This window comes from Canis lupus, chromosome 36 (assembly GCF_048164855.1).
Source record: "Canis lupus baileyi chromosome 36, mCanLup2.hap1, whole genome shotgun sequence".
NCBI lineage: Eukaryota > Metazoa > Chordata > Mammalia > Carnivora > Canidae > Canis > Canis lupus.
This window is the reverse complement of record NC_132873.1, coordinates 20,206,907-20,232,682: the sequence shown is the minus strand read 5'-3', so window position 1 is coordinate 20,232,682 and position 25,776 is coordinate 20,206,907. Positions and strand designations below refer to the sequence as shown.

General features: G+C 35.9%; 1 protein-coding gene across 16 annotated transcripts in view; it reads right to left on the bottom strand.

Annotated features, from left to right (window-relative positions):
- Positions 1–25,776, bottom strand: part of C2CD6 (C2 calcium dependent domain containing 6) — a 131,482-nt gene that overhangs the window by 100,446 nt on the left and 5,260 nt on the right. For 7 of the 16 annotated variants that reach the window (XR_012025080.1, XR_012025081.1, XR_012025082.1 and 4 more), the window contains exons 2-8: positions 17,105–17,191; positions 14,132–14,183; positions 12,485–12,630; positions 9,271–9,393; positions 5,156–5,200; positions 4,132–4,200; positions 1,563–1,642 (exon numbers count right to left, since the gene is read on the bottom strand). Coding sequence is in view for 10 of the 16 variants with exons in the window: in XM_072813298.1 (XP_072669399.1) it covers positions 1,563–1,642; positions 4,132–4,200; positions 5,156–5,200; positions 9,271–9,393; positions 12,485–12,630; positions 14,132–14,183; positions 17,105–17,191 (602 nt within the window). In the remaining 6 variants the exon portion in view is untranslated. Of the gene's footprint in view, positions 1–1,562; positions 1,643–4,131; positions 4,201–5,155; positions 5,201–9,270; positions 9,394–12,484; positions 12,631–12,698; positions 12,838–14,131; positions 14,184–17,104; positions 17,192–18,620; positions 18,677–24,158; positions 24,274–25,776 lie in introns of those variants that run through there. The other 9 variants (XM_072813302.1, XM_072813301.1, XM_072813303.1 and 6 more) reach the window with 9 other exon arrangements.

The window sequence follows — 25,776 nt, the reverse complement described above, 5'->3', positions numbered from 1 at the left end:
GCATCTTTTGGTTCATGTTTCTGCAACCAAACAACCAAATCCAGTCTTTTCTAACCTCTTTATCTGAAACATTAAATGCAGAATCTCTGCTTAGTGAGTCCATTTCAATAAATTTGCTGTGACCCAACTTTTATGTTCCTTTCACCATTATCCCACACGCTATGTCCCACAGTTCTTTATGTTTACCTCTAGGAGGGTTCTTATCTCATTTGTATTATAATAATCTCTTTTCACAAGTTACCTTTGCACTAAACCATGAGCTACCAGAGGGCAGGGACCAGGTCTTACTTATTTTACTATCTGCAATGGCTTGGGGGTATAGTAGATATTTAATTAATGCTTATTGAATCAATCAGTGAATAAAGAAATAATGATTGATAAACATAAAACATTCAAATTTTACTATTTCAACAAATGACCAGTATCAAGTGAACAAAATTTATTTAATGATAATACCCAGTATTGGTGAGACTCTAGGACAATAAGCATTTCAGAATATAAATTCCCATCCTATACCCAATTCCCTCAATTCCATTTTCTCTATTTCTTATTCTTGGATAGCACCATAGATTAAATTTCCATCTCAGGTGCTCATTTCTCTTTAATCTATTTTTATTGTTGAAATTTTAAGAGCAGTTGACATATTTTAAGTTACTTTTGGTTTGCTAATGACATTTTTGTTTTTTGGGTTTTTTAAAGATTTTATTTATTTATTCATGAGAGACACAGAGAGAGAGAGAGAGAGGCAGAGACACAGGCAGAGGGAGAAGCAGGCCCCATGCAGGGAGCCTGATGTGGGACCCGATCCCAGGACTCCAGGATCCCTGGGTCGAAGGCAGGCGCTAAACCACTGAGCCACCTAGGGATCCCTGCTAATGATATTTTTTAACATGAACTTTTTACTAAAGATTTAGAAGTAACCATTAGAATGTGTGGAATGGAGGTAACCCTACTATACTGTAAGGAAAACTGACAATTAATAGACATTTTGATCTTATAAATCCCTCACCTCCTTCTAGAAAAGGGTACCTCAACTAGCCAACTTTCCTTATTATCTTAACCCTGCCTTCCCTCCTTCAGCCATGAAGATGACACTCTCTTTTATCTCATCTCGAGGCCTCTTCACCTCCTTTCTCCAAGCCTATACCCAGGAACCCAAGATTTCTCCCACCTTAGTAAGCAAAAACAATTCATTGCTCTCTTTACCTTGGAGTCTAGCCCATTCTGGCTATGTCTTAAGACAATCAAAATGGCGGGATGCCTGGGTAGCTCAGCAGTTAAGTGCCTGCCTCTGGCCCAGGGTGTGATCCTGAAGTCCCAGGATCGAGTCCCAGGATCAAGTCCCAGGATCGAATCCCAGGATCAAGTCCCAGGATCGGGCTCCCTGCATGGAGTTTGCTTCTCCCTCTGTGTCTCTGCCTCTCTCTCTTTCTGTGTCTCTCATGATTAAATAAATAAAATCTTTAAAAAAAAAAAAAAGGCAATCAAAATGGTCCATCAAATGGATTAAATGTTTTAATGCTACGTAATCTGATTGTGTAAATAAGACTTCAAACACTTACATCACAGGATCTATTCTCTCTGGAGGTGGTGCAATATTCATAAACATGGATGGCTCAATAATTTTCTGAAGAGGTTTTAACTGAAGAAAATGGTAAGCGTATTTTAACACTGCTTAGTTACAATTATAGTTCACTCTAATACTACTATCCTCCAGGACTACAGAATAGGCCTTAAATACGTATAAAAAGAAATGGAACTAAGAGAGGAAGAAAGAACTACCATTTATTGACACTAGGTATCTGCCAAGAACCTTGAATCTGTAATATTATTTTTAATCCTCTCAATAATCCTATGATGTAGGTAACTGTGTCCATTTTACAAAAAATGCTGAGGATCAGTAATTTGTTCAAGGTTACCCAATACACACCAGAGCCAGGATTTGAATGCAGCTTTATCTGCCCCCAGTGTTGTACTCTTTTTACATTATCAAGACAGGTGAGTAGGGGTCTATATTACTGAAAAGTTCATAGACATAGGGATCACTGGGTGGCTCAGCGGTTTAGCGCCTGCCTTTGGCCCAGGGCGTGATCTTGGAGTCCTGGGATCAAGTGCCACATCAGGCTCCCTGCATGGAGCCTGCTTCTCCCTCTGCCTGTGTCTCTGCCTCTCTCTCTGCCTCTCTCATGAATAAATAAAAAAAAAAAGTTCATAGACATAAAATCAAAATCAATAATTTTTATTATATTTCTCACTCTTTTCCACACAATATCTGTTTCTTGTTTTCAGTAGAATCTACCTATGTAAAACAAAACTTGCCTAGTTTTATCTGAAAAGGAGATATCTCCCAAAAAATGTGATTATTACATGTTTTACTTATATTCAGACACAAAACCTACCTCTGAAGTTGGTGCTTATAAACTATGTCATGAAAGGGACTAATCAGTTACAGTCCCTACAAGACCCAATTCATAAGAAAATAAATAGGCAGGAGGAATAGAAAGAAAAATCAAAGAAGGAAAAAAGATTGTGCCTAGTGGCTTTATTCTGTGTATTACTTAGTTCTGATTCGAAATGCATTAAAAATCATTATGATGTACCACAGGCAAAATTTTAGAATAACATTTTACCTGGGGTTACTTAGTAAACATAATGGCAGACTGTTTAATAAGAGTAATATACCCACTCTCAATTCCTAATAAAAAAGACAACCAAGACTATAAAAAATAGCAAAAAAATGAAATGAAAAATTATATGCAAAGTATAGGGATCATATCCCCTGTATAACAGCAGCACTGATGGGACTGGATTTATAAATGGTCCAAAGTTGTAATAATACCCAGGGATATGAAGAGTTCTTTCAAACACTTGGTGAGAATATATGTTGCTACAACATTTTTAAAACAATTCCCTGACAAGGTCATTGTTTTGGACAATAATTTCCATTCTAGAAATCTAGCCTAAGGACATAATAAAAGGACATAGGTTAATGTACAAAAATAATCTAGCCTAAGGACACAGGTTAATGTACTAAAATTTTCATTGGAACATGAGTATATGTAATGAATTTAAAGGGGCAGGACAAAGCTAGGAAGATAACTTCTTTGAACATATTACTCTCTCGATAAATCAAGGAGTGCTCAAATAATACCAGACATTGAAATAACCATGGGGGGTGGGGGAGTGGGGAAGGAGTATATACGATCAGAGTAAAACATTATATGAGTATAATAAATGACTCCATTTTTAAAAAGCATTTTTAGATATAAAAACCTGCACTTCGGGACGCCTGGGTGGCTCAGCGGTTAAGCATCTGCCTTTGGCCCAGGGCGTGATCCTGGAGTCCTGGGATCAAGTCCCACATCAGGCTCCCTTCATGGAGCCTGCTTCTCCCTCTGCCTCTGTGTCTCTAATGAATAAATAAAATCTTAAAAAAAAAAAAAAAAAAAAAAACAGCCTGCACTTCTTATACAGTTGAAATAATTTTGTTTTCAAATGAACACACAAAAGCAAATTTTCTGGGCAGCCCCCATGGCTCAGCGGTTTAGTGTCGCCTTTAGCCCAGAGTGTGATCCTGGAGTCCTAGAATCGAGTCCCACGTCAGGCTTCCTACATGCAGCCTGCTTCTCCCTCTGCCTATGTCTCTGCCTCGCTCTCTCTCTCTGTGTCTCTCATGAATAAGTAAATAAATAAATGTTAAAAAAAAAAAAAAAGCAAGTTTTCTGATAATGGCATTTTGAATAAAATATTATTTTAAATGCATATGCAAATAAAAATGATGGTTTCATTTTTTTCCTTAGGTTGGAGAAAAACAGCATTCCTTTAAAAATATTTGTTTTAAAAAAATACGTATTTAGGGGTCCCTGGGTAGCTTAGTAGTTGAGCGTCTCTGCCTTTGGCTTAGGGTGTGATCCTGGAGTCCCGGATGGAGTCCCACATTGGGCTCCCTGCGTGGAACCTGCTTCTCCCTCTGCCTGTGTCTCTGCCTCTGTGTGTGTGTGTCTCTCTCATGAATAAATAAATAAATAATTTAAAAAATATATGTATTTTTGAAAATTTATCAAACTGGAAAGAAGAGAGGCTCAGATTTGACTGAAGAGTTATAGAATAATTTTTAAGAGAGGAACTAACCTGATGTGAAAATCCATAACCAAAGTTTCCATAGGAGAACATAAATTCCACCTCCACCTTACAGATAAACTAAACACATGGCAAATTTATTTTATTGGTTAATCAGAAAGATATTCTAATGAAAAAGGGGTAGCAAGTAATATTTTTACTTCACAAATCTCTCAGAAAAACTAAAGCATAAATCTCCTGATTGAAAAAATAAGCTACACAAGGAACTCCTATAGAAGAATCTATGGAGTTCCTGAAATGTTAAAAACTTTGTTAAAAAGTATTATATGATTATAATATAGGAAATATCAACTTATAATTAGTAGGGTTACCCTGAGATACACACACACATATATGTATATGTATATATATATACATGTATATGTATATATGTGTGTATATATATATACACACAGAGATACATATACATGTGTATGTTTTTAAAGTATTTACTCACATTTCCCCTATCTCCACTTCCAGATAACACTTTTATTTAGACAAGTGATTTCATCTTTCTGAATCCAAGCTTGCTCAAATGTGAAATGAAGGAGGGTGTCAGAGGTTATGATCTCAAATGTCCATCATTCTTTTTGATAAAGCTCCTTGTCCCTGTTCTGGCTATTGATGACAGAGGTCTCTCTGAATAGAATATTAATCAAAACAATAATTTTAAGTATTTAAAAAGAAATTCAAGCAAGAACTGTAAAAACACCCTTTAGAAACTCTTTTTCTCTAGGACACATAATCAAAGAAGAAATTAGGACATTTTAGTCTCTTAGTCAATGATTTCAATTTTCCTGTTCATCAGTTAGCAGTAAGGTAGCAGCATTAAAAAAAAAAAAAAAAAAAAAGGTGGAGATGAAGACTGTGTGAGTAAATATTGTTCTTTCTATTTAATACATTTCCATTAATTCAAACAGTGATAGGGTAACAGGAGAATAAAAACATTAACAGAAGTTAAAACAGTATCAGAGTAAAGCTATATGAAATGTTAAGTGCATGTACAAAACTTTGGAAATTTCAATAAAATTCTTACTGTGTTTTTATGCAACATGTGAAATTCTTCAATAAAACGCCCTTTCTGGAAAAGAGTAAAAAAGAGTAAAATTCTCAAATAGAGAGTCACTCATGAAGCCATACAGATGATAACCTTAACCATCTCATAAATTTTGAAAAATCAGGTAATGATTTTTAATGCATGTGTTAACTTAGTAGCTAAAATACATTTGGAAGAAAATAAAAATTCCAGGTTGCACCAAAAACAAGTTATTGTTTACATTTATAATTTAGACAAAAATGGTTGTGCTGATTATAGTTCCCCTTTCTTCAAGTCTTAAAGGAACTGCCATGCCTGTACTCCTTTAGTTGGATTTAACATAAATGTGCACAAAGAGTGGACTCATGACAGAACTGAGTGCCTCTCTTATCCCCCAGGAACTGTTGGGATCTTTTTCACCAGGTAAACCTTAGGTATCCTTGGTCATCACATCACCTCTGGTCATGTCTACTGTGCTAGCAGTCCTCCCATCTAATCCACCATCCCATGGTTCCCTTTCTTCCCAACATTTTCCACTGCAGTTCATGGAATCTCTCCCTATTCCATGGTTAACAAACAACCTTACACCTTTAACTGCTCTACCAGACATTGCCTCTTTGCTTTACCTAAGCCTTGGCTCACCACTAAAGATGCTACTTCCCTCACAGGCTCCTCAAGGAAAGGCCCACCTACTTCAAGGCCAGGAAGTAAGGAGCAACCTTCACACTCCTCTTCTATTGCTTCTAGGTTGTATTAGTTCATGTAGATATTAACAGTTTTCCATTTTTAAACTTCAGGCTGTCTGGTATGTTTCAGACTTTCTGGTCACTAGTTCTCCTTTAGTGAAAACGTCAGCACCTTGTTCACACATCCTCTCCACCCCCAAAACCTAGCAATCTGCAGAACCTATTTAACATTGGCCCTCTCAGTTTCTGGTGAAGTCATATAATAAAGGAAATAACAGCTGATGGTACAATGGCAGACATCACACACCTATCAGAATGGCTAAAGAATAAAATGGTGAGGACACCAAATGCTGATGAGGATGCTCAGAAACTGATCATTTATTTCTGGTGAAGATGTACAATGGTTTCACCACTCTGGAAAACAGCATTTCCTATAATGATTATACATGCAACTATCTTACAAACCAGAAATTTATCTGAGAAATGAACACTTATGTCCACACAAAAACCTATACATGAACGTTTATAGCAACTTTAGTCAGAATGGCCCCAAACTGGAAACCCAGATGTCCTCTAATGGGCAGATGGCCAAACCATGGAACATTCACACCCTGCAGTACTACTCAACAGCAAAAAAGAAATGAACTAGTAATACATGCAACTACCTAGATGACTTCCCAGAGAAGTACATTGAGTGAAAAAAAAAAAAAAAAAAAAACTAAAATGTTACATACTATGTGATTCCATTTATATAATATCCTGGAAATGAATTACAGAAAGGAAGAACAGATTGGTGGTTGGCAAGGGTTAAAGGAGGGGGCAGAGGCAGGAGGGAAGAAGATGTAGCTATAAAAGGCAACAACCTGAGGAATCCTGGTAGAAGTGGCACATTCTCTAACTTGGTTGCAATACTGTACCCTGGTTTTGAAAGATGGTACCATCATGGAAAACTGAGTAAGGGATACAAAGGATCTCTCTGTATTATTTCTGTCAACTGCATGTGAAACTACAATTGTCTCAAAAATATTAAAAAAGCCATGCGTCTATTTAAAGTGGGCCAAATTCATCCATGAGGCTTATTCTTCATTAGGCCTAGTTTATACAAATAGGGAAAGAGAGAGCAGGAGTAGGAGCAGAGGTGTGGAGAGAGCAGCAGACTCCACACTGAGCAGGAAGCCTGATGTGGGGCTCGATCGTAGGACCCTGAGATCGTGACCTGAGAAGGCAGATGCTTAACTGACTGAGCCACCCAGGTGCCGTGAAACAATTCTTAGTGAAGGTAGAAGTGCCTACAGAAAGATACTGACAGGGATCCCTGTGTGGCGCAGCGGTTTGGCGCCTGCCTTTGGCCCAGGGCACGATCCTGGAGACCCGGGATCGAGTCCCACGTCGGGCTCCCGGTGCATGGAGCCTGCTTCTCCCTCTGCCTGTGTCTCTGCCTCTCTCTCTCTGTCTATCATAAATAAATAAAAATTTAAAAAAAAGGAAAAGAAAAAAAAGAAAGATACTGACAGATGTCACACACAGCATATCTTGAACACACCACACCTAAAATCATAAGGCTTTTTGGGGAAACCTATAAATAACCAAAATTGCTTCCCCTGACTACTCTGCTCATTAAATAATAATGGTCTCTTTGCCATATGACATAGCAATTCATCATACTATAGAGACTTTTTGCATATATGCAATGGAAGACAGTTTCAAGAAAATTCACTGCAACAATGAGTATAATAGTAAAAAACAGAAAACAATCCAAATACCCATCAACAAATTTAAAGATTTATGTATTTGTTTTAGAAAGAGAGAGAACAAGTACACGAGCAGGGGGAAGGGATTCTCAAGCAGACTTCCTGCTGAGCCCAATGTGGAGCTTGATCCCATGAGCCTGAGATCATGACCTGAGGTAAATTAAAAGTCAGACGCGTAAACCACTGAGCCATCCAGGCACTCCCTGACCTTAGCTTTTTAGAATCTAAGCTAGTATGTCCCACATTATGTATTCATCTTATATCATCATGGTATTGTCTAACTTTTTCCCTATCTCCTAAATTCCTATGAACTGAAAGTTAGATCTAGACTCAGCTTGGTTAGATTTGGGGTAAACATTTTGATGAGAACAATTCCGAGGCAATGCTGTATACTTCATATTGTACTGACATGCACTGACATAGGATGCATATGATGTTAAATTATCCACAATTACCTAACTTCAAGCTAACTTCAAGCTCTTGGTTAAAGTGGTAACCAAAACTTCTGTTGTAAAGGCACCTTTTCCCCACTGCAACAATTAATGTGTAGACTGTTACAGTGGTGTCGTGGAAATTTCTTGTTTCCCAATAACCTTTTATCTCATGCTTTAAGTAGCACTGCTAAGTCTTGATTGAACCAACCATCATTCGCTATAAAGGACTGCAAAAATAGTCAACCTGTAATTCTATCATTCTTTCTACACTAAGTGGCATTCTTCTGTTTTAAATTTCAAAATTCCATTTTTCTTCCCTGGCTCTTTTCTTCTTTTTTTGAGATCAACAGGACTTCTGGATTTTTCTTTATTCAGAACTTGTACTGATCTCTTTGATATTCAAATTATCCTGAAATTAGCCAACAGGAGACTCTTGCAATCTGTCTCTTCTGTCTTTTGACATAACTTCATAAGTCTTTGAAGGCTTCCTTGCTTTGCATCCTACAAATACTCCTTCAGATTGTTTATATTTGTTCACTATCAGTTCTCTTCCTTTGAGCTCAGGACAGTATGGCTGCTGGGAAGTGAGAGGGTAATCCGAGATAGGAGAAAGCAAGAGGGGAGGAATAATGAAATCTGTGTATAAACCCTGCCCCAAACTCTGGCTAACCTCTAAACAACACATGCACAGGGCAGACTGCAAGGAGCCCAGCTAAGAGTAAAAGAACTGAAATTTGGGCTGTCAAATAAGAGACAGAGTTTATCGTTTGAGTCCTGTTTAAAAATATTCTAGAGAGATGCCTGGGTGGCTCAGCGGTTGAGTGTAGGCCTTCGCCTCAAGGTGTGATCCTGCAGTCTAGGGATCAAGCCCCACATTGGGCTTCCTGTAGGGAGCCCACTTCCTCCTCTGCCTATGTCACTGCTTCTCTCTCTCTCTCTGTCTCTGTCGCTGTGTCTCTCATGAATAAATAAATATTTTTTGAAATTCCAGAAAACATAATAAAACATGCTAAGTCTTTTAATTTGTATCTTTCCCCCACACACAATTGATTTTTAAATATATTATGCTGTTCTAAGCCAACTTTAAAAAAATATATATAACCAGAGGGAGACATTGTTTCATAAGCATATGAGTTTGAAAGTAGAAAATAAACCAAAAGGAGTCTATCAGATACAGATAAATACCACCACCAACAAACTGGATAACGTGATAGCAAGGTGGTAAAGATAATCTGAATACATACCTGAATTACTTCATAAAGGTGTACCTGAATACTCCCTAACAAGAGAGGGTATTTTTCTATTTTGTCATATTGCATTAGTTCCAAGAAAATATTATTCCGCACATCATCTTGACGCCTGGGAACCTTGAAACAAAATACATGCAAAAAGAATGATCACATTTGCAGTCTGAATTTCAGATATAATTTCTGAATAAATACACTATAGGTGTAAAACTATATTTTGTTATATACACCCTAATAAACCTAAATGGTTAGCTTTCACATATTATTAGCCTTATAACTTTTCAATCACATAGTCAGATACCCTAACGTCAGCAAAAATCAGGATCTTGTTTATGTATAACATCAATTACAGTTTTTTGAAACATGCACTGCCTACATTCTCTTTTTAACTCTACACAAAAGTTTAGTTTCCACACCCTACTGAAACTATAGTATAAAAGGTAATCCAGGGGATCCCTGGGTGGCTCAGCGGTTTAGCGCCTGCCTTTGGCCCAGGGCACGATCCTGGGGTCCCAGGATCGAGTCCCACATCGGGCTCCCTGCGTGGAGCCTGCTTCTCCCTCTGCCTGTGTCTTTGCTTCTCTCTCTCTATCATGAACAAATAAAATCTTTTAAAAAATAAAATAAAATAAAAAATAAAAGGTAATTCAATATCCAATTCAGATAATCTAGATAACCCAAATAGCCAATATCAAAAGACAACCAACATCCTTTTCAGTCTCTGTTAAATAACTTATTGATAAAATGTATCCCAAAATATAATGTGTAATTTTATCATAGTTATATAATACGTAGTTTAAAAAATCAAAGAGTTCTATAATGGTTAAAACAAACAAAAACAACTTTCTTTTCTCGCATGTTTAATCCTTTTTTCTGTATTTTATGATGTCTTGACATCCTAAAAAGCCTGGCCAGAGACAGACTTCCCCTCCCTGGGCTAGTCAATTCTTACAGATAGCAAAGGGTTTAGTGAGATGGAAGCATATCTTTCATATGCAAACCAATCCCAAATTATAGCCCTAACCACTTCCTTATCTAACTCTCACATGGAGCCAGTATTTCCCTGGCCCTAAATCATCCCGGGACCAGGAACCAAGTAACTAGGGACTTCCCTACAGCCTAAAGCCTGAGAGAATTATTCAAACTAGCCAATCTTAAATTTCTGTTCTGCAGCGCTTTCTCAAGAAAACCCCAATAAAGGCTTTAGTCTAGGGTCTCTCCTCACTTCTGTCTTGTTTCCTGACCACCTGGACGCTTCTCCTGAAGCTCTATGTAGTGTAGTGTTTTCCTTTCCACCCTTCTATCAATGGCATGAGCCCCTCCATGTCATCATTCAGTCATACCTCTATAAAGTAAATCCTGGGCATGATTTTGCAAAATTTCACTCCTCAGAAACTATCTTTCAAGCTTTTAAAGGGATTTCTTTGGTTTTTTTTTTTGCCCTGAAACCATGTTTCTAAGTAACATGCTTATATTAAGTGATATTTTAGTTTTAGATACTATCAATTAACTGCTTATTGTGAGAGAAAAATATTAGCTCTCAACACCCTCCCCTACAATTTTCATAGTTCTCTTCCTTTCATCCCTCCAGTATATTTTATATATATATAAATTTTCATCCTTCCAGTATATTTTATATATATAAATTTTATATATATATATATAAATTTTCCTTTAACATGTTTTGCTTTTGTTTCCTTGTACAGTTTTCTATGTAGTTATTACTGAAACATTCCCAAACTTTCCATTAGAGTTCCATTAAAATTCTCCTCTTAATATGCTCAAACTAACAGCTCCTATTTAAAAAAAGGAAAAAAGACTTTGATTATGCTAATAAAGATAAGCAACTTACTAATTTATACTATTCTCCAGCATTAATTTCAAGTTTTCCTTAAGTGGATATACAAAATTCTTGAAAACTTGGCAAGCTCAGGAAAACTATTTGCAAAGTAAAACAAATAGCATAGATTGCCTTTAGCAAACCTATGCCTGATTTTTTGTGTTCTTTTTTTAAACTATGCTTAAAGAACTATCTTCAATACTCAAGACTTCAGCAAAAAGTTTTAAAGATTAAAACTGACGGTTAACAAATATGGAGCACAGGGGAAATGTTTAGGACTTCACTAAAATTTAACTATTAGGACTAATGAATGGCCTAATCAATGAATCCCTATGGCTACATGAAATAGTGCTGCTCACTTTAAATAATGCAAACTCTGAAATACATTTAAGATTGTAAGAAGCTTAGCTATAAAGAGAAGCAAACTCTTAACATAGGAAGCTCTGATGTGAGAGGAAGTTGAACAGTATAGTCTGAAGCCAGACTGACTCCATTCCCAGCTATTCCATTTACTGGTTCTAGGATCTTAAGAAAGTTATTTTACCTAACAGTACCTGTTTCCTGAACTGTAAAATGACGATTATAATAAAATAATATATATTGGGGGGGTGATTCTTATAAAGACTAAATAAGTTAATCCATGCACAAACAAGTAGAGTTTATATAAGAAGAAAGAAGAGAGAGAAATGAGGGGGAAATGAAAAAAAAAGAGAAAGTATGCTCTGGACTGAACATCGCATCCCCTCAAAATTCATATGTTGAAGCCTAAATCCCCAACGTGATGGTATTTGTAGTTGTGGTGTTGGTGAGGTAATTAGGTCATGAGGGTAGAGCCCCCATGAGCTGGATTAGCCCCTGACAAGAAGAGACACAAGAAAGATGATCTCTCTTTGCTCTCTGCCATGTCACTAAATGAGGAGAAGATGGCCATCAAGAAATTAGAAAGCAGGCTCTCACTAGACAGCGATGTGTCAGCACCCTGATCCTGAACTTCCCAGCCTCCATAAAGGTGAGACATGAATGGCTGCTGTTTAAGCCACCCCATCTATGGTAACTTGTTACAGCAGCACAAGCCAGAGTGGAAGAGGAGAAAAGCAAGACAGAGAAAAATGTATATTTGATGAGCACTCAGAAACATAGTAAGATCTTAGGGAAGAAGATCATCAAGATTATACATATGCCAGTAAGTTGTTTATTTAAAAAAAAAAAACACCAATATAGTCCATGGCATAGAAACAGAATACTGTAAAAATCAAATTAAAAGGTACTGCATTTGTTTCTTTCCAATCCCCAAAAAAGGAGATAATTAGTATGGATTATTTGAAACTGTAAAAATGCATTCTTATATCTAGAAGAGAACTTTAACATTACCTGTACAGAAAAATACTTTACGTCATCAAAATTAATTACAGCGTTCTTTTCATTGTTTTGGGATGGCAGGCTACACATTTTTGTACATTTCACAATGTTGTTAATAGAGATGCGAATGAACAAATTACTGTAATGTTGTAAAGCAACTGAAAATACACAGATATTGAGGAAGCAAATTTTGTTGTAATTGTATAGTAACAAGTTATAATATTACCTGTTAAATAATTCAGGCAAAATCAATCAAATAAATGAAGGTAATCTTTTAAAATAGTATTTTTGCCCATCAACGGTAGGCAAAATATAAGTAGGAAAATTAGGCTGATTATCCTTCAGATCACTTCTCATATCACCATCCTCACATTTCCATTATGATCTTCTGCAACTGTTTCTATATATTATCATTTTTTGAGAAAGAGAGAGGAGCAAGTACGCAGCGGGGTGGGGAGGGCAGAAGGAGATAGAGAATCTTAAGCAGGCTCCATGCCCAGTGTGAATGACCCTGAGATCATGACCTGAGCCGAAATCAAGAGTCACATGCTTAACCTGAGTCACCCAGGAGCCCCTCTAAGTATTATTTTTAAGGTGACTAAATATTTGCAATATAAGTTAAAATTTTTTCTAAGCATAATTATGTAGAAATGCAAAACTTTGAAAATCACTTGAGAGTAACTTATTTTTAACATTAAGACAAAAAAATTTAAAGCAGTTTTCCATTATCTTACTCATTTCACTATATACTTCAGTATACTATACTGAATTATTATTCATAGTACTCCATGCATTAAAACCATTTTGTCTTTATGATTTAACTAATTATCTTCAAAAATCTCTTTATGCAAAATTTTCCTCAATAATTCACTTTATATAAAAAAGAAATACCAAGACTTCACGATGACACTGGGTTTATGCCATGATAAATCTAATTATGAGCAATCAGTTTATTAAAGGCACCAAGATAAATAAATCCTTTAAACAATGTTTAAGACTGCACAATTACTACTTTGAATAAAAAAAAAGAAATAACTAGTATTATCATCTAAGATATGTATTTTTCTTTTCCTTTATATGATGATTGAGATGGATTACAGATGGCTGAAAAACATTCATCACTTTGCACAACAAAAAGTGGAGTTTATTTTGCTCTGCTCTTGAATCTGGACTGGCCCTGGGAATACGTTAATGCAGTGGACATGACTAGGGCTGGGTCTAGGACAGGGTGAGAGAGACACCAGCCATGGTCCAAAATTTAAGGAGACACCTAAAACTTCAGTAAACAAAATAAATAATATTTTAATGTAGTATTTTTTAAAAATAAAAATGCAGAAAAGATATGATGGAAAGATAAGACCTTGGGACTGTATGGAAAGAAATTTCTAACCATTTCAGCTTTCCAGCTAAGTCTAGTCTTCTAGGCATCCTCACTAAAATACCAGACATGTAAATGACATCTCTTAGATATTCTAGCCCTTTTGAACTGTCAGATGACTGAATGCCTGCTGTGCTAATGTGAAGCAGAAGTGGCACCTAATGAATGCACACAATGATTGATGATAAAATGGTGAAGGTTTTAAGCCACTAAGTCTTGCAGCAATATATAACTGAAACATATATGATCATGGTATGGTTCTGAAATCAAAGAAAGGATACTCTTAGGCGTGAAATGTCTGCAGTTCTTTACATGAATAGCAAGGCAGCCAACCTAAAACAATCAAAATAAAAACACAGCAAATGAGTTTTTAAGTTAACTTTTCTTCCATTTAACTCTACACCAAACTATATATTTTTAAAAGCTCCACTTTGCTAGTTTTTCTCATTAAAAATAGTTTCTCATTAAAAATATCTAGTTAATGGAAAACACCAGAAAACAGGAATACTGTTTTCTAAGAAAAATAGGCAGGATTTATTCAAAGTAAAACTAAAATGAACAAGAATACAAGGAAAGAAAGAGAAAGAGAGAAAAGAAGGCAAGCATTATTAAGTTAAATCCAACCATCACTCTTTGAATCATTGTTATTTTATGAGATGAGAACCGACAAAATGTAGCATCCCACATATAATAATAAGAAATATGCCTTGCTTCAGATAAGCTTTTTTATTCAGTATCCTAAAACCACTCTATTCATTCAACAACCATTCACCCACTACAATGTGCCAAAGATTGTGAAATATTCATTTTCTCTTGTATAAAGTATTTCTAAATGTTAAAGAAAATTATACTTTGTGTTTATGCATAAAGTAATATATAAAATGAATTCAGGAATACTTGAATGCTGATATGCATTATCCGCCAAATATATTTAGCCATGTTTGGTCTTAAAAACCAAGTAAAAACAACAGCAATATGGTATTAAACACTGTAAACAAAATAAATGGCCAAATAGTATCTTTAAATATATGTAAATAATTTTAAAGATTTGGCTTTAAAAAAAAAAGATTTGGCTTTAAAATGATACAGAAACAGAAATTAGCATTCAGTATTTAATTTAAAAACTGTTATCTGAATCATAAAATCCTAAGAAGAAAGTACTGTGGTCTACTTCTCAAGGAAACTTAGATACGAAATGTTATGTTAAAAATTCTAAGTTTTGGGGATGCCTGGGTGGCCTCAGCGGTTAAGTGTCTGCCTTGGGCTCAGGGCGTGATCCTGCCCGGGGTCCTGGGATCGAGTGCCACATTGGGCTCCCTGCATGCAACCTGCTCTTCCCTCTGCCTGTGTCTCTGCCCCTCTCTATCTCTCTCATGAATAAATAATTTTTTTTTTTAAATCTAAGTTTTCAAATGCAAAGGGGTGTAATGCCAATGCCTATTACACAATCTAGGCAGGATTTTAAATAGTACTGCCATAGGTGATTCTATGAATCATTTTTATTTCTTAAAATTGGAGTTAAAGATAAAGAGGATAAAACAGGGAAGTATAACTATAATTTTGTATTGCATAATGCTCCAAATTAACATTCTGTCATAAATCACTGCCTGCCTGCCAAGTATTTTAACATGAAGCCATGGGCAACTACCTTTACTTTCCTTATATTTCATTAGCTCTTTATACTTTTGTATAATAGATCCATATAAAATAAAACAGAAAATTTTCTATTTAAATATAGAAAAATACTTAACACTCACAAATATAATGATGACCACTCACAGGCTATGAATAACAAATGTTGCCACAGATTCTGAGACCCATCTGTGGCCCAAAACAATAACCATGTCAAACCTTCACCAACCACCCCACCCTTAATATGCACTGAAAACAGGAAAGCAACCAGAAGAGTGTTCACAAAAGCATTTCATGCACCCATTTTTAAGACAGGCTTTTTCACATTTTTTCTGAAAAAGGGCTCTGACTGTCAGAAAGAGGAATAGTGGGTTGTGATGTAGCTATCGTTGCAGACACATGTACAAGTCTTGCCAAATACCTCAGAATAAATCACAGAACTTTCAGAAAGTAATGTGACAAATCACATGCCAAGAGGAGCTATCATATGCCAAACATCTGTCAAAAACTTTCAGGTGACTTTTAAGAGCAGGTTAATAATGTCTAGCAATATGTAACTCAACTAAGGAAAATGCAAACTATGAAGTCAGGAGGTATGAATGAAATCAAAGTATCAGTTCTGAAGGAATGTAGAAGTTATACTCAATAGTATGGATTATGGATTTCAGTATGTCAACATAATGGCATGCAGAATAGCTTACAGCCAAAAGTGATTTCAAGGAATCTTTTCTAAGTTTAGATTCAGGCAGTGACTTTGATTGTGTTATAGGAAAGTATTATATAATTATACAGATAAATGCACACTGTGCTCATTTTGTAAAAAAAAAAGTAGAATTAATATACTCTTACTTTTCCCCAAAAAAAACGTGGTGTTAAAGTCATCATATATTTTTTAATCAAGAAAATGTATGGTATACGATAGGATCTAGAGAAGAGGGACAAGAGAAACTCTCTCACTGCATACCCATTAACTATTCCAATGATGTTCAGGAATAAAGATAACTGTAAAAGAATACCAAAACATTTGATAGTTCTAAATGTATCTTATGTTCTATAGTGCACACACACGCAAAAAAAACAGATTTTTCTGATTCTCAGCCTACATTTTAGGTCCAACTGTGTGTTTGTGTGTATATGTATGATTCACAAGAATTTTGCTTTTGTTCCTGGGATTTACTATTTCTTGCTTGAAGGAGATGTGTGGAGTCAATTTTCAAATCATAGCTCAAAGGCTCCTAAATCTGACAATAAATGCAATCACTTCACCAGCACAACGAAAATACTTAATCTTAGGCACCATTCTCAGATTCCAAGTTAGCAGATCTTAGGTGGAGGCCAAGAATCAATGTTTTTGAAAAGTATTCTCAGTGATTCTGATGTAACTACAGTTTGGGAGTCCCTGTATAGAAATTTTTTTTTCTGTGAATCAAGATGTTTTCCATAATTTCAGTGATTATTAGAATGCTTTTTCTGACTCAATGAAAAAAATGAAAAATTCACAAATATGTTATCAGAGAGAACCATTTTCTACATATGTTTTTGATTATCAAATAATAAATATTAACTAGTCTTCACATAAAGAAATAATTTGTACAGATTTACAAAGGATCAGTCTCACATACCACACCCCCAAATGGTACCAAAGTTGGCACTTCAGGTGTTATTTCCAGTTCTTTACTTTCAGTCCCTTTCAGAGTTCTTCTCAGCATCTACGATGTAAACAAATTAATATAAGACTTTAGAAGGCAAAGAAGAAATAGATAAAAGTCAACTTCCACAAATATTTTAGGAGTATCTACTAAGTAACAATTATTCTAGGCATTGGGATATTAATATGACCAGAAAACTCATCCCCACCCTCCGTAAGTTTATCAATAAGTTAGCAGAGAAACAAATATAAACAAGTAAATATAAAATCATCAAGGGGGGATCCCTGGGTGGTGCAGCGGTTTAGTGCCTGCCTTTGGCCCAGGGCGCGATCCTGGAGGCCCGGGATCGAATCCCACGTCGGGCTACCGGTGCATGGAGCCTGCTTCTCCCTCTGCCTGTGTCTCTGCCTCTCTCTCTCTCTCTGTGACTATCATAAATAAATAAAAAAAATTTTAAAAAAATAAATAAATAAATAAAATCATCAAGGGAACCATGAGGGGAGAGAGAAGCACATGGTACTGTGAATAATGAGTTCTGCTTGCTAACTAAAAATGACCATCATTACTCCATTTTAGTCTTAATCTGATATAGACATTAAGGACTGTATCCCACAGATGGGCAGGGATCCTGCTTGCAAGTTATCCCAATATTCATTCAGCTAATCAGCCATTGAAGGAAGTGGAACTGAATATTTTGGGATAGTAGGTACATGGCCATGAGGCAAGGGATAAATGGCGGTCAGTTTTTAGTTGTGTGATTTCCTCCAGAGTAACTTCACTAACTGCTATTTGTGAGTTGGTATCTTTGTTCTTAAGGGCTCTGGTCACTACACATGATGGTTAGCTTTTAAAAATTACAAGAGTAAGAGAAAAAGTAAAGAGAAAGAAAAGGAAGGTGGAAGACAGAGGCAAGGGCAATAGGGAAAAAGCTATTACAAATCCAACTTGAAAAGAAGAATTGTTATTTATCCCCAACCTTTGCTAACTTGAATCAACATAGCTTTACCTATAAATATTAGCTTCCCAGGAATCTGTTGTTTTGGGTCTCCTCAAGAACCAACTGTTCAATTTTTGACATATAAAATACATCTTTAGTTATGTTGAAATTTTTGCTTCAAAGTATGTAACAAACACTTTATCTGTACTGAAGAAATTTGTTGTATGTATCTTGGGTCATTTTGCTATTGCTGCATCTGACTGGCCTAATGGGTTTTATATATATGATTTTTATATATTTGTATAATTTGTAGTTTAAGGTAACTGAGTGACAATTACTATATCATCACTAAAACATCAAATGTGGTACATCATATGCGTATTCAGTGTGCACCCTCAAGCTTGTTGATGTTATGATAACCTTATTACGGAATTTTGCTCTGTGCATTTTAATAAATATAAAATAATTGGGGAAAAATCCTTTATAACACTCATGTTCAATTTACTCTTGACTATGTGGCAAAAAATACTGCCTCTCCCCTCACATCATTACCTTTTTACTTTTCCTTCCTTATCTGAGCAGAGTTCTCAGTGGCAGCAACATAAGCAAAACAACTCTGCCTAAATTCTATTAGAATCTTGAACACAAGTTCTAAAGACTAATCTCATAAGGCCTACTAGTACCACGCAGAATTTCTGAACCTGCAGAGAATTTTTATTTCTGTTAATTCTACTATGCCTTTCATGTCTGTCACTTTTGGCCCCACTTTGAATAAAAGTCCCTTGTGGCACTTCTTTTAAAGGTCTGCATATTCACTTACATTATTCTGTAATTCCTCCCCATTCACCTTTTTTTTTTTTTTTTAACCCACTCTCCTCCATTCCAGTTTTATTTGAAAACCTATTAGCCTACACACTTAACTTTTCCCAGTATATTCCTTCTTCCTAGTGCTAGCAGAAACCTCTGTGTCTTCACATTAATTAACATTTACTAACGTGCTGGCACAACTGTATGCCTAGCATTGTGCTGGTTCCAGCTTGAAGTGTTCTTGCCCTTAAGAAGTTCAGTCTGGTGTTGAAGATAGAGAGGTGTAAAAAAAACCCACTTACAGTTTCTCTATAAGAAAAATGATTGCTGGGGATCCCTGGGTGGCTCCAGCGGTTTAGTGCCTGCCTTCGGCCCAGGGCATGATCCTGGAGACCCAGGATCAAGTCCTACAAAGGGCTCCCTGCATGGAGCCTGCTTGTCCCTCTGCCTGTGTCTCTGTTTCTCTCTCTCTGTATCTCTCATGAATAAATAAATAAAATCTTAAAAAAAAAAATAAAAGAAAAACGATTGCTGAAAAAAAGATAATTTTATTTTTCCTTTTTCTTTACCCTACCCAGATTTCCTACATGGGAAAAGGAATAACTTATTTGATTGGTCAGACCTTCCCATTCATTGTGCAAAACTACAAGTCTCTGGATTTATTAACTCTGAAAAAAAAATTTTTTTTAAAGATTTTATTTATTTATTCATGAGAGACACAGAAAGAGAAAGGCAGAGTCACAGGCAGAGGGAGAAGCAGGCTCCATCCAGGGAATCTGATGTGGGACTAATATATACATATATATATATATATATTTTTTAATATTTCCTAAATCATCTTTTCTCTGCCTAACTTGGGAGCAAGGACTCTTTTTCACCATCTGTGTTTCTGTCGCCATGGAACAAGGACACTCACAACAAGGCCCAGGGATCATCTCTAGAGTAGTGGAAGAAAATATTAGAATAGAATTGATATTAACAATTTTCTTTAACAAATAATAAAGTACATACAACTAACTGTAAGCAGTAGACAAATATTCCAAGGAAAACTGAATTTTATGCTCAGAGAGGTTATATCACTGCCTTCATAAGTTCTGGATATCGCATTTGCCAGGTAAATGGACTGACCAATCCACATTATCTTAAATACCATACTCAGCGTACTTACAAATAGATAAGGACTGAGCATAAAAAATGTCATGGCAAAATATTATTAAAGTTGGCAAACAGGGGATCTCTGGGTGGCTCAGTGGTTTGGCGCCTGCCTTTGGCCCAGGGCGCAGTCCTGGATCTCCGGGATCGAGTCCCGAGTCAGGCTCCTGGCATGGAGCCTGCCTCTCCCTCTGCCTGTGTCTCTGCCTCTCTCTCTCTCTCTATGTCCATCATAAATAAATAAAATCTTTAAAAAAAATTTTTTTAAGTTGGCAAAGATATACCATGTACTTTGATCTTACAAAAAAAAAGATAAATGTTCCAAATTTGCTAAACTGTGATGACAAATAGCAGTATGTAAACTAGAAAATATTTTTAAATGTATAGCTCTTAATCTGTCTTTTCAGAGTAAGGTAGTGACATTTTAGTGAGTGGGAAAATAACTCTTTTATATGAACTCATGTTAAGAACATTTTGAAAACTATTGCAAATATTTTTACCTAATGTGATTTTATGTTTGTGCAAATGTGATCACACTACAAACTCATGGTATCACACTTTAAAAACTTAGAAACCATTTCCTACTTTGTTTTAAAAATCTCACAAAAGAAGGGTTTCAGGGGATCCCTGGGTGGCGCAGCGGTTTAGCGCAGGTTAGGAAACCATTTTTCGTTTTTAATATAAAGAAATGTAATGCTTTCCAATTACTTTGCCAGAACTATTACTCAGAAAAGATAATATTTTACTGATAAAATCTGGACTAAAAACTTTGCAAAGTAGAAGAGAAATGAAAAATGAATAATGTCATTTACCAAGTACAACCAAGATGCACCTATTCTATTTGAAATTTCAAATCTTTGAAAGTATCTTTTTCAAATACAATAGCATTAAAACCCTTATACTGAAATAACAAATTTGTCTTAGAATGAGACCTTCAAATCACTACATCACTAATATTAAAACCCTGCTTTTCAAAAATAGTAATGCTTACTGAATTCTGTACCACTGATAAACATGGAAATCATTTTTAGAAATACTGCTTATCATTTTAAACTTTTTATATATTGTAGAATTTATATAATAAATTACAGTACTTTAATGTAATGTATAAATAAATATACAAACATTAGTGATAGATGTTCACATATTTTTTATTGATAAGGCTGTGTAGTCTAAGCAATTTGGAGACTACTTCTACAGAGTTGCAACTAAATGACTATAAGCTATCTCACTTGCCCAAATCTGCCTTTCTGGAGGCTCTAAGCCCCCCATGCATATTCCCACCTAATCACAGTCTGCTTAGAATGAAGCATCTCAAAAAAAAAAAAGAAAAGAAAAAAAAAAAAAAAGAATGAAGCATCTCATACATGCTGCTTTCAATTTGAGATGCAGGTAAGAAAGAGTTCCACAATAGTTTCCAGTTTAGACTCATTACCAGAAAGCCTTAGATAAAGCTGATACTTAGTTCCTCATTTGACTGTCCACTTTTTAGCACTTTTTTACTAATGGCTACAACCCTGGAGCAAAAGAGGAGCAAGAGGTAAGATTCCAGTACCATGCCTGATCCAGGATGTCTAAGAAGGATCTCATAAACATATGGCAAATGAGAGGAGTGGGGAGAGAGAGTTAGGGAAGGATCTAATGATACTTCAAGTGAGTTAGAAAAGGAAAAAAATTAAGAACTAGAGGGACAGAAGCCTAGACAAAATAAATATAAAAGTATAAAGAAAAAAGGCATAGTTTTATTACATTATTATATTTATATTATATATAAGTATATTGTACTGAGATACATATACTTAGGTACAATAAGTATATATACTTACATATAAACATATAAATACTATATCATGTAATGTTTATATAATATATACTTACATATTTATATGTTAATGTAAATATTGCATCACAACATACATATACAGATGGCTATCAAACAACATGAATTTGAACTGTGTGGGTTCATTTATACATGAGTTTTTTCCAACAAATATACACACAGTACTATAAATGTATTTTCATTTCCTTAAGATTTTCTTAACATTTCCTTTCTTTAGATTACTTAATTTTAAGAATACAGTACATAATACATACAGCATACAAAATATGTGTTAATCAACTGTTTATGTCATCAGTAAAGCTTCCAGTCAATAGTACACATTGTAGTAAATTTTGGGGGGTATCAAAAGTTACATATGGATTTTCAATTGCATAGGGGTCAGTGTCCTTGATCCTCATATTGTTCAAGAATCAACTCCAAATAATTCACCTCCTCAATTTGAACTACAGATTCAGTGCAACCAAAATCAAAGTCCTAACAAGTTTTCCTACAGAAATTGATGAGTTTCCCAAAAATTAGTATGGAAATGGAAAGACCAAAAATAGCCACGACCATCTTGAAGAAGAAAAATAAAATGAAGTATTTATTTTTTTAAGATTTATTTATTCATGAGAGACAGAGAGAGAGAGAGAGAGAGAGGCAGAGACACAGACAGAGGGAGAAGCAGGCTCCATGCAGGTAGCCTGATGTGGGACTCGATCCCAGGATTCCAGGAACACACCCTGGGCCAAAGGCAGACGCTAAACCGCTGAGCCACCCAGGGATCCCCACAAAATGAAGTATTTAAAAATTAAAGAAATATTAGCCTCATCAATCAGACAACAAAAAAAAAGTAAAAGACATTCAAAGTGCTGAAGAAGAAGCCAAACTCTTACCCTTCACACATGACATGATACTTTATGTGGAAAACCCAAAAGACTTCACCTCAAAATTGCAAGAACTCATAAAGCAATTGACCAACATGACAGGATATAAAATCAATGCACAGAAATCAGTTGCATTTCTACACACTAATAGTGAGACTGACGAAAGAGAAATTAAGGAATTGATCCCATTTACAATTGCACCAAAACCCATAAGATATCTAGGAAAAAACTTAACCAAACAGGTAAAGGATTTGTACTCTAAAAACTATAGAACATTTATGAAAGAAATTGAAGAAGACACAAAGGGAAGGAAAAACATTCCATGTGCACGGATTGGAAGAATAAATATTGTTAAAATGTCTATGCTGGGACACCTGGTGGCTCAGTGGTTGAGTGTCTGCCTTTTGGTTGGGTCATGATCCTGGGGTTCTGGGATCAAGTCCCACATTAGGCTCTCTACAGGAAACCTGCTTCTCCCTCTGCCTATGTCTCTGCCTCTCTCTGTGTGTCTCTCATGAATAAATAAATAAAATCTTTAAAATTAAAAAAAAAGTGTCTATGCTACCTAGAGCAATCTACACATTCAATGCAATCCCTATGAAAATATCACCAGCATTTTTCACAGAGCTGAAACAAATAATCCTAAAATTTGTATAGAAACAGAAACTACCCCAAATAGCCAGAGAAATGTTGAAAACAAAAGCTGGAGGCATCACAATTCTGGACTCCAAATCTGTAATCATCAAGACAGCATGTTATTGGAACAAAAACAGACATATAGATCAATGGAACAGAATAGAGAACCCAGACACAGACCATCAACTCAATGGTCAATTCATCTTCAACAAAGCAGGAAAGAATACCCAGTTGAAAAAAGACAATCTCTTCAATAAATGATGCTAAGAAAGTTGGACAGCCACATGGAGAAGAATGAAACTGGACCATTTCCTCACACCATACAAAAATAGACTCAAAATGGATGAAAGACCTAAATGTGAAACAGGAATCCAACAAAATCCTAGAGGAAAGCACAGGCAACAACCTCTTTGATCTCTACTGCAGCAACTCCTTGTAAGACACATCTCCAGAGGCAAGGGAAACAAAACCAAAAATTAACTATTCGGACTTCATCAGGATAAAACGCTTCTGTACAGCAAAGGAAACAGTCAACAAAACTAAAAGACAACCTACAGAATGGGAGATCTTTGCAAATGATATATCAGATAAAGGGTTAATATCCAAAATCTATAAAGAATTTATCAAACTCCACACCCAAAAAACAAATAATCCAATCATGAAATAAGCAGAAGACATGACAGACATTTCTCCAAAGAAGATACACAAATGGCCAACAGATAAATGAAAAAGTGTTCGACATCACTCGTCATCATGGAAATATAAATCAAAACCACAAAAAGACAGTACCTCACATCTGTTACAATGGCCAAAATGAACAACTCAGGAATCAACAGATGTTGGCGAGGATGTGGAGAAAGAGGAACCCTCTTCACTGCTGGTGGGAATGCAAACTGGTGCCACTCTGGAAAACAGTATGGAGATTCCTCAAAAAGTTAAAAATAGAACTACCCCATGATCCAACAATTGCATTACTAGGTATTTATCCAAAGGATACAAAAAGAGTGACTTGAAGGGGCACATGCACCCCAATGTTCATAGCATCGACATCCACAATAGCCAAAATATAGAAAGAGCCCAGATGTCCATTGACAGATGAGTGGATAAAAAAGAAGTGGTATATATGTGCAATGGAATACTACTCAGCCATCAAAAAGAAGGAAATCTTGTCATTTGCAACAACGTGGATAGAACTAGGGGATATAATGCTAAGTGAATAAGTCAGTCAAAGAAAGGTAAGCATCACATGATTTCATTCACATATGGAATTGAAGAAGCAAAACAGATGAACGTAGGGGAAGAGAAGGGAGGAAAATAAAATAAGATAAAAACAGAGAGGGAGGGCAGTCCCAGTGGCACAGCGGTTTAGCGCCACCTGCGGCCTGGGGTGTGATCCTGGAGTCCTGGGATCAAGTCCCACATCGGGTTCCTTGCATGGAGCCTGCTTCTCCCTCTGCCTGTGTGTCTGCCTCTCTGCCTGCCTCTCTCTCTCTCTCTCTCTCTGCCTCTGAATAAAATAAATAAATAAATAAAAATAAATAAATAAAAAACCATCATAAAAAAATAGAGAGGGAGGTAAATCATGAGAGATTCTTAACAGAAAATAAATTGAGGGTTGCTAGAGGAGTGGTGAGTAGTGTGATGGGGTAATTGGGTGATAGGCATTAAGGAGGTCACTAGATGTAATAAGCACTAGTGGGTTTTTTTTAAGATTTTATTTATTTCTCATGAGAGACACAGATAGAGAGAAGCAGAGACAAAGGCAGAGGGAGAAGTGGGATCCTTGCAGGGAGCCGGATGCGGGACATGATCCTGGGACTCCAGGATCACGTCCTGGGCCAAAAGCAAATGCTCAACCACTGAGCCACCCAGGTGTTCCTAAACACTAGTGTTATATGCAAACGATGAATCACTAAATTATACCCCTGAGACAAATAATACATTATATATTAACTAAATTGAATTTAAATAAAAATTAAAAAGAAAAACAAATATATAGATCAATAGAACAGGAGAATCCAAAAATAAACTCACGATTATATGGTCAATTAATCTTCAACAAAGGAGGCAAGAATATGCAATGGAAAATGACACTCTTCAACAAATGGTGTTGTGGAAACTGGACAGGTACATGCAAAAGAGTGAAACTGAACCGCGTTCTTATACCATACATAAAAGTAAACTCAAAATGGATTAAGGACCTAAATGTGAAACCTGAAACCATAAAAATTCTTGAAGAGAGCACAGGCAGTGATTTCCCTGACCTGACATCAGCTGTAGCAATGTTTTTCTAGATGTGTTTCCTAAGGCAAGGGAAACAAAAGCAAAAATAAACTATTGAGACATCAAAATAAAAAGCTTCTGCACAGCAAAGGAAACCACCAACAAAACTAGAAGACAATCTATA